Source organism: Cimex lectularius, unplaced genomic scaffold (assembly GCF_000648675.2).
Source record: "Cimex lectularius strain Harlan isolate CLEC.00 unplaced genomic scaffold, Clec_2.1 scaffold401, whole genome shotgun sequence".
NCBI lineage: Eukaryota > Metazoa > Arthropoda > Insecta > Hemiptera > Cimicidae > Cimex > Cimex lectularius.
This window is the reverse complement of record NW_019394165.1, coordinates 147591-163746: the sequence shown is the minus strand read 5'-3', so window position 1 is coordinate 163746 and position 16156 is coordinate 147591. Positions and strand designations below refer to the sequence as shown.

Here is a 16156-nt window from a genome sequence, read left to right as displayed (position 1 = left end):
AAATTCTGCAGAGAGAGGAGATCGATAAATATAATGCTAATTTGTCTGGGAAAACAATTTGAAATTTGGGACTATCCAAAATCGGGGAGAATGTTGTAAAATGTTGAACAGACGTCAATACTTGAGGGGGGATACAATTGATTCTCAATTGTATTCGAGATATTTCACTTTTCAGGTTACCTCAAAGTTGTACCTGTTTATTCAATTAAGTACCTCAAAAATTAGATTGTTTGGTTTCACCCTGTTCAAAAAATTAGTGATTAAGTTTTTTAAAACGTATTAAAAAATCCATTACGGTTCGTGGTCCGATTGACGAATTAACATTTTTCAATTAATTAGTATTTATGAAAGGTATTGGTCGAGATAAAAAAGTCGGTGTCACGAGCGGGATTCGAACCCACGACCTTCGGCTAAATACGCCGCTACTCTACCACTTGAGATATCGTGACCTCGACCGCTCGGACACTAACTTCCCACCTCAACCTCACCTCTCGAGTTTTCCCTCCTTTTTGCCATTTTTCAAATGTCGTGTAATCTATTTGAATCTCGGCGACAAATGATTCTCCGTGGCCATTTCATCTGTGGCCGAGAATCGAATAGATTTCACGACATTTGAAAAATGGCAAAAAGGAGGGAAAATTGAAAAGGTGTGGTTGAGATGGGAAGTTAGTGCCCGAGGGGATCGAGGTTACGATACCTCAAGTGGTAGAGAAGCTGCGTATCAAGCTGAAGGTCGGGGGTTCGAATCCCGCTCGTGACGCTGACTTTTATCTCAACTAAAAACCTTTAAAAGAAATGTTTAGACAAAAACTTTAGAAGCTCGTAAAACAATGTTCTAAGTGATTTTATTTCAGTTTTTTATTATTTTTTTTTTTATTAGTTTCAAAATATCCCTCTCATCTATAAATTTAATTCCCTAGTTTTCGTGGTCCGCTTGGTCAATTAATATCTTTCAATTAATTAAAGTTTTTAATTGAGATAAAAAGGACGGAAAATTCAAAGGTGGGGTTGAGATGGGAAGTTAGTGTCCGAGTGGATCGAAGGCACGATAGCTCAAGTGGTAGAAGAGCATCGTATCAAGACGAAGGTCGTGGGTTCGAATCCCGCTCGTGACACTGACTTTTATCTCAACTAAAAACCTTTAAAAGAAATGTTTAGACAAAAACTTTAGAAGCTCGTAAAACAATGTTCTAAGTGATTTTATATTTGACTTGCTTTCTTTATATTTAACATTGAACCAAAGATAGTTTTTTTAATAAATCTCAACAACCTAATCACTTTTTTTTTAGTTTTTCTTTTGGTCAAACTTTTCATAACAGTAACAAGCACAAAATGATTTATTTTAAAATCGTTCCTTTTTAAAGTCATACCTTTTAACCAAAATGCTTTTTTTTGTTCATTTTTCTATAGATATTTCCAATTTTTTTTAACAGAATTTAATGAAGAGTTAGAAATCGCAAAATGTTCAATTCTAAACAGCCGTCCTCCTTTTGTGGTTTTGTAGACATGTTCTAAAGAGAATAATCTCCAACAGGCCATAATGTTTTAAAGAAGTTTTCCACGGTGAGATTAAATAGAACTAAGTTCACAAAATTCTCCCAAGTAAGTACTAAGCACTAAGCACCTCCATGGCCGAAATAAAGGCTCAAGGCAAATACCAAAGCGATTTTGACGTTTTTCTTGTTGGGAAGTGAATTCAGGTTACCATAATGAAACTGAACTCAGTGTCAGGACCACATTTGAAAATCTCTGTTTTGCAACATCGACCTCATAGAACGAAAAACTGAGCTATTCAGTTGGTTTTAACCAATAAAACAATTAAATTGAATAAAAAATTAGATTTACTTGTAAATAGAAATGTTTAGATGCATTATTATATTTTAAATCTAAATTTTTTTCTAAGTTTCTTTGTCGTTGGTGTTTTTTCAATTGTTTGGTGGTTTGAAAATTATAACGGAGATATCGCTTTACCTTTATTCTATTTATTTATTTTTTAAAATAAACTTCAGTCGTCTTTAAAAGGTTTTGCCAAATTGAAATTGGCAGGTTGTTTTATACATACAGCTCGAGTTTTTTGCCTATTTAATAAACGAATGTATTAAACTCAATCCGATGGATAAAAACAAATGGGTTGTCGTTCTGGCCAAGGCATTAACTTAAAAATAAATAAAGTTATTGTTCAGAAATAGTGAGATGCGGTCTGGTGTGATGTAGGTTTCAGAATAACATTTTCTTTATCGTGCCAACGTTTCGGTCTTTATTGAGATCATCTTCAGGGCCTGGGATTTACAAACATTGTTTACATATAACAATTATATTTTGGATGTGGAAAAATTGTTATATGCAAACAATGTTTGTAAATCCCAGGCCCTGAAGATGATCTCAATAAAGATCGAAACGTTGGCACGATAAAGAAAATGTTTTCCTGAAACCTACATCACACCAGACCGCATCTCACGATTTCTAAATAAATAATATATAATTTACATATTTATCAAAGTTATATACAGGGTGTCCCACGAATAGAAGTCAATACTTTATTAAGTGTCTAACCTAAACGTTAAATTGGACTAAAAAGACCCTATTGTTCAAAGTGTGATTCTCAATTTTATTCGAGTTATTCCATTTTTCAGGCTTCAACCTTTCACAACTTTATTCCGTAAAGTCCCTCGTATCTCATAAAAGGTTTATTCTATCTAAATTTTATTTCCCCGGGGAAACCGAATCGAAAGGGCATTGAAATGGGATTCTTTGGTTTTATTGTAACCGTCCGATGTATCATAAATTTTTTAATTATATTATAAATTTCTTCACACGATTGGGAACAGAATTGAAAACCCTACAAGATTCATATATTTTCTATTGTTACCTTAAACAACACAAAACACAAAATCACTTAGAGGATAAACTGGGGCCACGAACTTGGAAAACTCGTAAAAGTTTAACTTGTAAGAGGCTTTATATTATGTTTCGTTAATGTTATGATAAAAAAATTGATGTAATTTAATTTACAGTAGGATTAACGTTTTATGAGATTCGGGGATAATGGGAAAAAAGTTTTAGAATGTTGATGTAATACGAAACTTGAAATATTTCGGAATACAATATTGATAATCCGACTTTTCAAGTCCAATTTGTCAAGTTGGATCACCTCGGGAAATATTAACATATGTTCACGGGTCACCCTGTATATAGATAATTAGATAGGCATTTTAATAAAATTTATAATTAAATTTTTTCACTTGGTTTTGAATACTGTTTCTACTGATGTTATCTTTAGAGTAAGATTCACATTTTAGAAGATATGAATAACTGTACGGAATAAATTAATTAAGGTTTTTAGTTGAGATAAAAAAAGTCAGTGTTACGAGCGGGATTCGAACCCATGATTCTTTGGTTAGATATGTCGCTACTCTACCACTAGTCACGATAGCTCAAGTAGCCGAAGGTCGCGGGTTCGAATCCCGCTCGTCCATTGACTTTTTTATCTCAACTAAAAACCTTAATTAATTAATTGGTCAAGCGGACCACGAAATCTAGTAAATGTAATAAGTTAAATTGAAGTATATCTTCGCTAAAGCTCTCCGTGGCCATTTCATTTGTCGCTGAGAATCTAATAGATTAGACCACATTTGAAAAATGGAAAAAAGGAAGGAAAATTGAAAAGGTGGGGTTGTGATGGGAAGTTAGTGTCCGAGTGGATCGAAATTACGATAGCTCAAGTGGTAGAGTAGCGGCGTATCTAGCCGAAGGTCGTGGGTTCGAATCCCGACACTGACTTTTTATCTCAACTTAAAACCTTAATTAATTGAATTAAGGAATTGGTCAAGCGGACCACGAAAACTAGTGAATTTAATAATTGTTATAATTTAATTTTATATATTTTTTGTTTTAATTTCAATGAAATTAATTTTCCTATAATCTTGGGTCCAATTTTCCCTTATGGATCCCCCTGTAAATGGTTTTGTCCCCATCCTACCTCCCCCTTCCCTTTCACAACTCAACTCTCCTCTCCCCTTTCTGTTTCTCCGATTAATGGAGAACATCAAGCACCTTTGTCCCCAAGAAATCCCGCCAAAATTACGGCGCCCCCCCCAAAAATAAGAGGGGTTGGAAAAAGGGGAGGCCAAGGAAAATAGTTGTAGAAAATCTTAAGTAGTCAGTTTAGCTGACTCGTGTTAGGTAGAAGGTTGAAATTTTCGATTAATATGGAATCAATCATCCAATGGAATGTGAGAGGACTGAAAAATAATTATTCCTTTTTGAAGAGGATCAAGGTGGACCATACTCCTTTTATCATTGCTCTTCCGGAGACTCGCCTTAAGAAAACGAAATCCTTTACACCGAGGTTACACCGTTTTTTCTAAAGAGGCTGAGGTTTCTGAAGGTGGTAGAGTTCATATATTCGAAATAATATCCCTTCTAGGAAAATTGACTTAGGTACCAATCTCCAGGCAGTAGCCGTTGAAGTGTTTGCTCCGTGAAAATATTCTGTATGTTCAGTATATTTTCCTAATAACTTTTTTTCAGAAGAAGAAGTAAGAAATTTATTTTCGCAACTTCCGTCCCCTGCAATGATTATGGGTGATTTTAATGCTCACTCCATTACCTGGGGTTGTTCATCAAATAATCGAGGAAGGATTGCTTTGGAAAATATTATTAATGAGGGAAACTGGATAATACTGAATGATGGAGCATACACTCATCTATACCGGGTCAGTTAGTGCAATAGATCTGACGATTGTTTCTCCGTCCCTAGTGACCAATTTTGAATGGAACATCCTAGAAACGGATGTCCAAAGTGATCACCTCCCCATTAAAATAGAATCTCATATACGTAAAATGGATTTTGAATTTTGTCCTAGATGGAATGTCCGCATGCCAGAGTGGAATAAGTATACTCAAATTGCCCACCTTCCTAACCTATGTAACAACGTCGACATAGACGTTGCCACGTTTACGGAAAAAATTAAAGCTGCCGCCTCTGAAGCGATTCCAAAAACAGGGAACAGGAAAGTTCGTAATAATTCATTTTTAATTTTATTGTTACAAATAATAAATTATATTTGACGTGCTTACTTTTCATAACATCTCGAAATTTCTTTTGTTTTAAACAAAGGGTTAATTTGAAGTTGCTATAAGTTGTCAATTTAACTGGAAATTAAAAAGAGATAATCTGATGTGAAAAATGGTCAATTTCAAATTTAATAAAGTTAATTTGGTGCGTAAAGGGGTAATTTGATATTAAAAAGGGTTAATTTGAGGGGGAAAAGGGTTAGTGTGTCGAAAACAAGCTATGACGACTCCAAATGATTTCATCCTGAAATTGTATTAATTATCCTTAAAGCATTTATCATTTTCTCAATTTAGTAACAAAAAATTCTATATCTTTGATTATTTTTTTTTTTCGAATTTCATGTTCAAATACATGTAGTACATATGGTCACAGTACCATGGAGTAATGATGAATGATAAGAATAAAATATACATATCATATTCATTATTTTGTTAATAAAGACTTTATTATTATTATTATGTAGTAGATATTAAAATCAGTAATACCAACTTAACCGATGAAAAATACAATTAATTATAATACAAACAATAAAAATAGCTCTCAATAACAGATTTAATATACAAACAAATAAACTAATTGACGCAGTAATAAGACGCCATTTCAAGAACAGAATAGACTACATTCAACTAGCCAATTTATTAAATAAATTAAACATTAAATTGATACCTTTCAACTAATTAAGAAGAGTCGAGATAAAAAAGTCAGTGTCATGAGCGGGATTCGAACCCACGATTTTCGGCTAGATACGCCGCTGCTCTACCACGCGAGCTATCGTGACTTCGATCCACTCGGGCACTAACTTCCCATCTCAACCCCACCTTTGAATTTTCCCTCCTTTTTATCTCAATTAAAAACCTTAATTAATTGAAAGATATTAATTGACCAAGCGGACCACGAAAATTAGGGAATTAAATTTATAGATGAGAGGGATATTTTGAAAATATTTGTAACATTAAATCAACAAGACTTACTATCTACATAAATTCAGCACGTAGATATACAACTTACACGGTATTAATTTCGTACTATCTTTATGTCCTTCACTTTATTATTAATTAATGCTTTTTTGTCTAAAATTTCAGCAGTCCTTTCAATCTGTACATATAAATTTTATTAAAATATTTTCTCCTTTTGTAATATAATAAAAAATACACGAACGAAACTAATTATCACGAAAAGCTCTTTTGTTATTTTCTTTTTTAGAATGATGAGAGAGAAGAGGTTTTTGTTTTCCAAAGCCTGCTTTATAAAAAAAAGGTGGAGAAATGCAATTAAATTAAACTCACGTTTTTTTCAAAGCCTTCCCTTATGTCTGGAATCTTAATAGTATCGTTGAAATGGTTTTTGATTGCGAAGACGGCAAAACCGAGAATGCCGTCGAAAATCTCGTTCGCATCCACTTCCTCCTGGTCGCTGCTATTCCTGTAACATAGATTTCAAGATAAAATTATTCCTTTGTAATCTTGTCGTTATAATTTTCTAATTAGCCAGATTGCCTTGGAAAATTCGCTGTATTGAACGCTGACCACGCACCGTATCAACAATTCACGCGAAAGTGCACCATCACCGGGATTGGCAAATGATTAAAACTAAAATAACAATTATAAGGTGCTCAGTGTTTATTCTCCAAGTAGCAATTGAATTGGAGATGAATACTCGCTCTGAAATCTAATTCCGCTTTCCTATTAGCACGAAGTTTATTATGACTTTAATGGAGTTTACGCTGAAAATTTGAAATTTTCGCAGAGCACAAAGGCCCTGTAAGTCACTTTTTATAATCGCCAGGTGAATCAAAACAACATCTAAGGATGTAGTGATAAATATTTCCGATACAATTAGTTATCAAGATTCAAAATACAAGTACAAAAAGATGAGTCAGAGATGAGGCCAATTAGAACGAAAAGACTCAAGAAATATATCTACTCAATCAGAAGAATGCAACTATAATTAATAATTTTCAATTAATTAAGGTTTTTAGTTGAAATAAAAAAGTCAGTGTAATGATCGGGATTCGAATCCACGATCTTCGGCAAGATACGCCGCTGCTCTACCACTTGAGCTATCGTGATCTCAATCCACTCGGACACTAACTTCCCATCTCAACCCCACCTTTTGAATTTTCCCTCCTTTTTGCCATTTTTCAAATGTCGTGTAATCTATTTGATTCTCGGCGACAAATGAAATTGCCACGGAGAGCTTTAGTGAAGATATACTTCATTTTATCTTATTAAATTCACTAGTTTTCGTCGTCCGCTTGACCAATTAATATATTTCAATTAAATAAGGTTTTTAGTTGAGATAAAAAGTCAGTGGCACGAGCGGGATTCGAACCCTCGACCTTAAGCTTGCTACGCTGCTACTCAGCCACTTGAGCTATCGTGACCTCGATCGACTAGGACACTAACTTCCCATCTCAACCCCACCTTTTGAATTTTCTCTCCTTTTCGCCATTTTCCATTTTTTGCCGATTTTCGCCGTATCTAGCCGAAGATCGGGGTTCGAATCACGCTCGTGACACTGACTTTTTTATCTCAACTAAAAACTTTAATTAATTGAAAGATATTAATTGGTCAAGCGGACCACGAATCTAATGAATTATGATACATGATTCAAAAGGATGGAACCGACGATCCCAACCCAATAACAGCTCAAAACTCTCCCAATACAACAAAATACTAATACACAACTCAATATAGAAACCACTATGGACATAGGGTACAGGAACTAGGAACCTTCCGTTTTAGACTTTACAATTTCTGCCGAATCCTTGCAGTCACGAATCCTTAGACCATCGTCAACTCCCCGTTCTAATATTCTAACTGTACGTCCATAGCGACCTAAATGTTCACTTTTTAAATGAACTTGTAAAATCCACCTACAAAAATTTCCACACTAACCTGCAATCCCACTTTAATTCCAAGTTATAGCTATTTTCCTCCTTATCTTTTCTCATCTATCTCCTCGATTTCCAAAAAAGCAGTATGCCCGTGAGTTGCTCTCATAGAGAGCCAGTGATTAAGTGATAGTTTAGGATTGCTATCATTGAATAAATTTCTGTACTCGATGTATTAAATTTTTAATTTGAATTATCTGAAAAAATAATTGAAGAACTGAGTGTTTTACTTCTAGTTCAATATTAATCTTAATCCATTGTATACTTAGTCGTCTAATTGACCATTTTAATTATTTTAGTTAATTATTCTTTTTATGTAAGATCTTCGTAGAGATAACAATTAGTGACAGGAGCGGGATTCGAACCCACGACCTTCGGCTTAATACGCCGCTGCTCTGCCACTTGAGCTATGGTGACTTCAATCCACTCGGACACTAACTTCCCAACTCAACCCCACCTTTTTGAATTTTCCATCCTTTTTGCCATTTTTATCTCAACGAAAAACCATAATTAATTGAAAGATATTAATTGGTCAACGGACCACGAAAACTAATGAAGTTATATTGTATACTGTTGCTGTGTGTTTTTGAAGTATAAAACTATTTTTTTAAAATATATTTATTCAACTCAATTCAACTAGACTACCACTACAAAATAAATACATTTTTCACTTTTTTTGGAGTCTCATTGTCAGTATGAGAAAATAAAAGATAAAAACTTTAAGTACCACCGATAAACCAAAACTAATTCTCTTCTCTTGATTTACCGCGAGTTACTTACTTGTAAGCTTGGCTTCTTATCTTGGCGTTTTGCCTGATTATCATCGACATCCTCCCTAATCGCTTTGTCAGCCACAATTTAGCAGAGTCTTCCAGACGATCGTCGATGTTCCGTTCTAGTTGTTTGTTGACGTCCGTCCCTGTTCATACAATCAAACCTTAACATTTTCACAACGCTTTTTTGAACAGCATTACCAAAATAGAAATCCATGTATCTTTCGACAAAAGGCCCTCTTACGAAATCTGGAAACGTCTGAAAAACACAAGGTACTTTGTGAACGATCATCATAATTATTTCAAAAAAACCAAAAACAAATCGATCGTGGGTGAAGTTTTAAGTGGTTCAAAATTTTTCCCGGTTGTTTTCTTTCCGCAGTAAAGTTAGCAAACAATAAAACAATAGACCTGAGTGTTTGTGGTTTTTCCTTTGTGATCGCAGAAGAGCTGGAGCCATTCGATGGAAGGGCTTGATCCTGTCACTATAGCCGCTGTACCTTCGCACTTCAACCCGGTTATTATTATTCTGGAACAGAAGAAAAAACAAATTGTACAAAAATTATATAATATATATATAAAATTAAGGTTAAAATGAAATAAAAAATACGGGAAATTTCTGTAGTCTTTTATGTTCAGAAGCTATGCAAATAAATTACGGCCTTTTTCTCCATTTCTAAGTACACCCTAAGGTGCCATTCAATCCTTGGTATATTATTTATTTTATTGTTATGGGACTGAACGTAAATGTTTTTAAGACATATCCTTCTTTTTTAATTTATAACAACCATTGCAATTCTAGATAGCGATAAATCATCCCTAATATTACAACAATTTTGACCAAAAATATTACAAAATCAATATTTAATTTAGTATATTGTTTATTTAGAAATATCATGGAATATTTAAAAATGCCCGATTTCTACAGAATCCATGCACACAATATGTGAAAGGATCACAACGTGTTAAACAAAAAATCCAGGAATACCTAAATTTTGATGGTAAAATGAAGTAAATATCAATAAAAATTGTTTGACGATCTTGTTTAACAACACAATTCATAAAACGTGACTTCTACTTTTAATTAGTTTACTTTAAAATGCCATTAGAAGTACAAATGTGCAAATATTTAAAAAAGTCTTAGATACGGTTAGTTAAGTTTTAAAATTACCTGTTTACTTCTCTCAGTGTTCACTTAAAAGCAATAAGCTTTTCTTCGTGTTTTTTAATTGTCTTAGGTCATATTCTTTTCAACAAAAATCAAATTGATAAGAAAATAACCATTATATTGCAACGTGAAATGCGATGGAATATGTTTTTATAGTACATACGATTTTTCCCATCTTCAAGACAATTCGCAGACGGAATATTTGTGCAAGGGACAAAGTTTCCTTGTTAAATTTAATCTGTCTGAACATATCGTAAAAATAATATTGGCAGTCTCCGACAAAACTTTCATTTTTTGAAGGTGGTTTGATAAATTTTATTATATTGTATCACTATTACATTGTATTTTGATTTAAAAAAAATATATATAGCGAGAAATGTATTTAAAAAATATACCTCTAAAATTGTTTATATTTTAGCCATTGTCCCCTTCACCGTCACAGTTTTGCTAAATTGTATTTATTAGATTCAGTGCCCGAGTGGATTGAAGTCACGATAGCTGAAGTGGTAGAGTAGCGGCGTATTACGCCGAAGGTCGTGGGTTCGAATCCCGCTCGTGACACTGACTTTTTTATCTCAAATAAAAACCTTATTTGATTGAAACATATTAATTGGTCAAGCGGACCACGAAAACTAGTGAATTTAATAAGATAAAATGAAGTATATCTTCACTAAAGCTCTCCGTGGCAATTTCATTTGTCGACGAGAATCAAATGGATGACACGACATTTGAAAAATGGCAAAAAGGAGGGAAAATTCGAAAGGTGGGGTTGAGATGGAAAGTTAGTGTCCGAGTGGATCGAAGTCACGATAGCTCAAGTGGTAGAGCAGCGGCGTATCTACCCGAAGATCGTGGGTTCGAATCCCGCACGTGACACTGACTTTTTTTATCTCAACTAAAACCCTTAATTAATTGAAATTTATTAATTGGTCAAATGGACCACGAAACTAGTGAATTTAATAAGATAAAATGATGTATATCTTCACTAAAGCCCTCCGTGGCCATTTCATTTGTCGCCGAGAATCAAATAGATTTCACGATATTTGAAAAATGGCAAAAAGGAGGGAAAATTCAAAAGGTGGGGTTGAGATGGGAAGTTAGTGTCCGAGTGGATCGAAGTGACGATAGCTCAAGTGGTAGAGCAGCGGCGTATTTAGCCGAAGGTCGTGGGTTCCAATCCCACTCGTGACACTGACTTTTTTATCTCAACTAAATACCTTAATTAATTGAATGTATTTATTAGGTTGCTAGTAAAAAAATTAAAATAATCAATATTTTCTGTATGACTGCCTAAAGAAAAATTTTCGTCTTCTTCATTAATAGGATTCCCCCATTATTCCTGGATTTTAAAATATTCCGCCATAGAACACCTCGCAATACCCATTCACTCTCAACACCCACACGCTGCCGTTCTGAAGAACAATTCTCTTAGGTTAATTAAGTGGGACACATCGAGTAATCTTTCTCTACATGCCGGTCACGTAGGCTGGCTTTGTCTTAAAAGTAAGCGTCTGTGTGTCAACCTCGCATGGCCTATCCTTAATCGGGTTAAATCCTCACCTAGGGCCACCTATCGCCTGTGTTCTTGATACGTGATAGCTTCACTGCTGATCCAGTTCACGGTCGCTTTTTTATGTACAATATTTTTCAATGAACTTTGATTTTTAATTATGTTTTTAATACATTAAGTAAAGCATAGTAGTGTAATTTTAAGTTACATAATTTTACCTTATTTTACAAAACAATTATTATTATTACAGTAAATAATGTAACGCTCTCTTCTTAATTAATTCCTCATTATTTAAACAGCTTAATCACATAATATAGCTTGAAAATATCTTAAATCTTATAGATGAAATATGAAACTCGACCGGAAGTTATTTTATTTTTTAGGAAATTTCAATATCGAGTTTCTGACAGTTAGTCGGTAGTAAAATACATTTATCCAAACGTCGTCTATGACATAATGTTTAAATATTTATATATTGTCAATTCTCTTTTATTACAAGCCAATTTGTATAATGGCATTTCCACTTTTTTAAATTGGAAAATCCCTTCTGCCAATGTTTACCAGTACTTCCATTGTAAATACATTTGCGATCTGTTTACCAATTTGTGCAGCCGTATGAAAATTAACAATATTGTATAACGAAAAATATTTCAATTTGCAATATTATTTCTTTGGTTAGGCAACACAGAAAAGGTAAAACACGTCAATAATTCAACCTGTAATACAATCAGTATTGGATCTTTTCGATATCAATTGTCATTAATCGAATCGGATGCCATGAAATTTTGAAGTATAGATTTTTTCTTCATTGGCATTTAGTAATAATAAAGAACAGTAAAAATCGTTAGTTACCAAGGTTCATGCGGGTTTTCATTCGTTATCGTTTTAATACCCGTAATCAACATTTCTATTTACAATTAATTAAGGTTTTTAGTTGAGATAAAAAAGTCAGTGTCACGGGCGGGATTCGAACCCACGACCTTCGGCTTGATACACCGCTACTCTACCACTTGAGCTATCGTGACTTCGATCCCCTCGGGCACTAACTTCCCATCTCAACCCCACCTTTTCAATTTTCCCTCCTTTTTGCCATTTTTCAAATGTCGCGTAATCTATTTGATTCTCGGCGACAAATGAAATTGCCACGGAGAGCTTTAGTGAAGATATACTTCATTTTATCTTATTGAATTCACTAGTTTTCTTCGTCCGCTTTACCAATTAATATATTGCAATTAAATAAAGTTTTTAGTTGAGATAAAAAAGTCAGTGTCACGAGCGGGATTCGAATCCACGACCTTCGTCTAGATACGCCGCTACTCTACCACTTGAGCTATCGTGACCTCGATCCACTCGGACGCTAACTTCCCATCTCAACCCCACCTTTTGAATTTTCCCTCCTTTTTGCCATTTTTCAAATGTCGTGTAATCTATTTTTTAATCTCAACTAAAAATATTAATTAATTTAATTGGACAATAACTGCCAATTCTAAAATGACAAAAAGAAACTAAACAAGAAATTGCAGTTTATGACACTGTTTGTAAACTGGCTTAGAGGGAAAAAGACGAAAAGTACAAAATATTGCGATTTGTTTTGGTTTTGTGTACCTACGTGGAATTCGAGTAGGTAAAATAGAGGCCAAGGACAAACGTTAGAAGCTTTTTTTGATCTATATTCGAGGTGTCATTTTCCGAACCCTTAAAAAGCCCTCATCGAATCACCAATCCGCATCGTGACTTTTTTCCGTCAAAACTGGCGAAAGTGAAAATCCCTATGTTCAATTTAATTGCTATCATTATAATAACTTTTAACAAGAAAAGTGCAGGTTTAAAGGGTCACAATTAAAATTAGTTTAGAAATATTTTATTCGGGAAAATAGTTTCCATTGCCATTTATAAATTTCTCCCAACGAGTTACCAGTCCTTGTTATAAAGGTTTAGGCTCGAGACTTAATAAATTTAGCTAATGTTCTAGCTGTTAGCTACTACAAAACTCCCGATTACACATATGATTATATATCACTAAAAAAAAAAAAAATGAAAGACAGATGGGCCAAGTCTGGAGAGTAGGGACAATGTGGTCGGACTTCGGTGTACAAAAAAAGAACTAAGACATCTCAATGACCATGCCTTGGGGAATTGTTGTTCCAAAATCCCCAATTACCCGAAGAATACGAGTCATCCGGAGTATTGTGAATGAATGTATTTTAAAAGAAAAACTGGAGGTTGCGAGTTTAATTGGTGAAATATCTCAGCATATTGGAAGTTTGGAGATATCCTTTGAGCTCTAGTTCTAATAGATCGAGACAAAATGCTGCAAGACACGAATGGGTTGTCAAACCTACAAAGCCAACCAGTCGATCTTCAAGAGAATAGAAATTTTGACAGACGTTACTTCAGACTCCTCCCTGAAGGACTGACTATTTCGAGTCCGATACTTATACCCATTTTTGACTCCGACTAGAAAACAAAAAATTTCAACAGCTCGTTGAAAAAGCAAAAGTAGTAGAAATGATGAGTGAGTGCGGTGTTCAATCCTTTTTTAAAAAAATGGTTCCTACTCACATTAAGTTGTTTCGCAACAATTCGGATTTCGAGCCCCTTAGGTCATCATCAGGTTGAAGGACTTCTACAAGCACGTCTCTCGACATGAATTGTAAAACTGAACCCGCTGATACCCCCGCCAATGCGACGTTCCAATTAGCAGCTGGTTTTTTAATGGCGCTCAATATTGAACGTGCGAAAGCGGGAATTATAACACAAATAAATATTATAATACGAAACGAGGGGAAAATTATCAACCGTTAATTATTAAGACTGTAAACAAACGTAAAATAACTAGGTACTTGAAGGCCATAAAAATGTCATAAATAAAACCCATAAAGTCCGAAAAATAATGAAAACCTGATAACTCATTTAAATACATAAAAAATTATGCAATGTTTAATGTTAAAAACACACAAATTTAAAAAAAAATAGAGATTTTGGTTTCCACTCTTCAATATTTCTTTCATCTCTAGGTGCCATTATCTTTTAAACACTGGACCAAATTTATTATATTTCCAAGTATTTGTTGCGTAATGTTAAGGGGTGATTTAAAATAATTGAATATTGAAAATACCAAGGTAAAAAAAAAAAAAAAAAAAAAAATGTAATTTCAAAGCATTAGTTAGGGAGAAGACTTCGCAAACTACGAACAGTTCCAGCAAACGTGAAATCCAGTTCCTCTTTCCATCACCTACGGTCTGGAAAGTTCCAGATCTTCTGACAAGCTATAATTTTTCTTACCGTGGGTTACTTGGTTCAATTAAACCAAGTTATATTCAGGAAGGAAAGATAAGAAAGGTGGTCAAGAAATGATAAATGGGGGACCGCGGTAGCCGAGTGGTTAGCATGAGAGACTCTCACGCCGCGGTCGTGGGTTCGATTCCCACNTTATGTACATATTTAAAATGGGAGGTAGATCAAAATCTGTTAAATTATTAATGCATTTATCACCATGTTCAATTTTACATTTTTTAATTTCAAATTTCTCAAACCAATCTTGTTCTTACCCTATGTTGAAACTATGTAACACTGCTGTATTTAAATTTGAATTAAAATTAAGTTTTGTTTCTTTTAGATGGTCCTTAAATTCCGAAAATTTGCTCGATTTAGGAAAGACTTCTTTTACTCTCGTTTTTATTTCCCTACCACTTTGTCCTATATATTTAATATCACAATCATTACAATTGAGTTGATAAACCCAGCCAAGTTGTCCACTTTGTCTTTAGGTTTTGAGAGGATGTTTTTTATTGACCCGGTACTTATAAAAGCTATTCTAAAACCTTCTCGTTTAAAAATTTTACTAACTTTTTCCGATAATTCCAATGTATGGCAAACAACGGAAACCTAATGGTTCACTTATGGTCGGGTGGCTGAATCCTTTTGTTGATTCGTTTAAATACTTTTTTTATTCTTTTAACTAACAACATATCAATAAATTCACTAGTTTCGTGGTCCGCTTGACCAATTAATATCATACAATTAATTAAAGTTTTTAGTTGAGATAAAAAAGTCAAAGTCAAAGTAGGGAAAATTCAAAGGTGTAGTTGAAATGGGAAGTTGGTGTCCGAGTGGATCGAGGTCACGATGGCTCAAGTGGTTGAGCAGTGGCATATCAAGCCGAAGATCGTGGGTTCGAATCCCGCTCGTGCCATTGACTTTTTTATCTCAACTAAAAACCTTAATTAATTGTATATCAATAATTATTTCTAGATACCCGTTGTTTTTTGCTAAGGTTTTAATAGTTGTTAATTCTTTTTTATAGTTATCAGGTGTTAGCGGAAGTTTTAACGTCCGGTCTATGAGCCAAATGAAACCAGAAGCATTTTGGGACCATGGGTGGGAAGAATCCGCTGGAATCATACTGTCTGTAGTTGTGGGTTATCTATATCCGTATTGGTTGTTTATTATGGACAATTTTAAGTCTAAAGCAATAGTTCTTCTTCCATTTGTCACAACTTACCTATGCGAATCCAGATTTTTTATTTATACAGCCACCCTAACTCAATACCGAAGCAGTCTGAACCGGACAACCAGCTATCAAACATTAAAACAAAGACAATTTTGTGTAAGGCGTGTCTTTTATATACCGACTTCCTTCCCCACCCCTTCAAAACCAAACATATATAAACAAAACAGCAAAATCTCACACGACAAAGGATAGCACAATTACACAGAAAACAAACACTTTGAG

General features: G+C 34.2%; 1 protein-coding gene across 2 annotated transcripts in view; it reads right to left on the bottom strand.

Annotated features, from left to right (window-relative positions):
• Positions 1–16156, bottom strand: part of LOC106670628 — a 63298-nt gene that overhangs the window by 23800 nt on the left and 23342 nt on the right. For both annotated transcript variants that reach the window (XM_014401151.2, XM_014401142.2), the window contains exons 5-8: positions 9155–9272; positions 8945–9002; positions 8751–8889; positions 6364–6499 (exon numbers count right to left, since the gene is read on the bottom strand). In XM_014401151.2, the coding sequence (XP_014256637.1) occupies positions 6364–6499; positions 8751–8889; positions 8945–9002; positions 9155–9272 (451 nt within the window). The remainder of the gene's footprint in view (positions 1–6363; positions 6500–8750; positions 8890–8944; positions 9003–9154; positions 9273–16156) is intronic.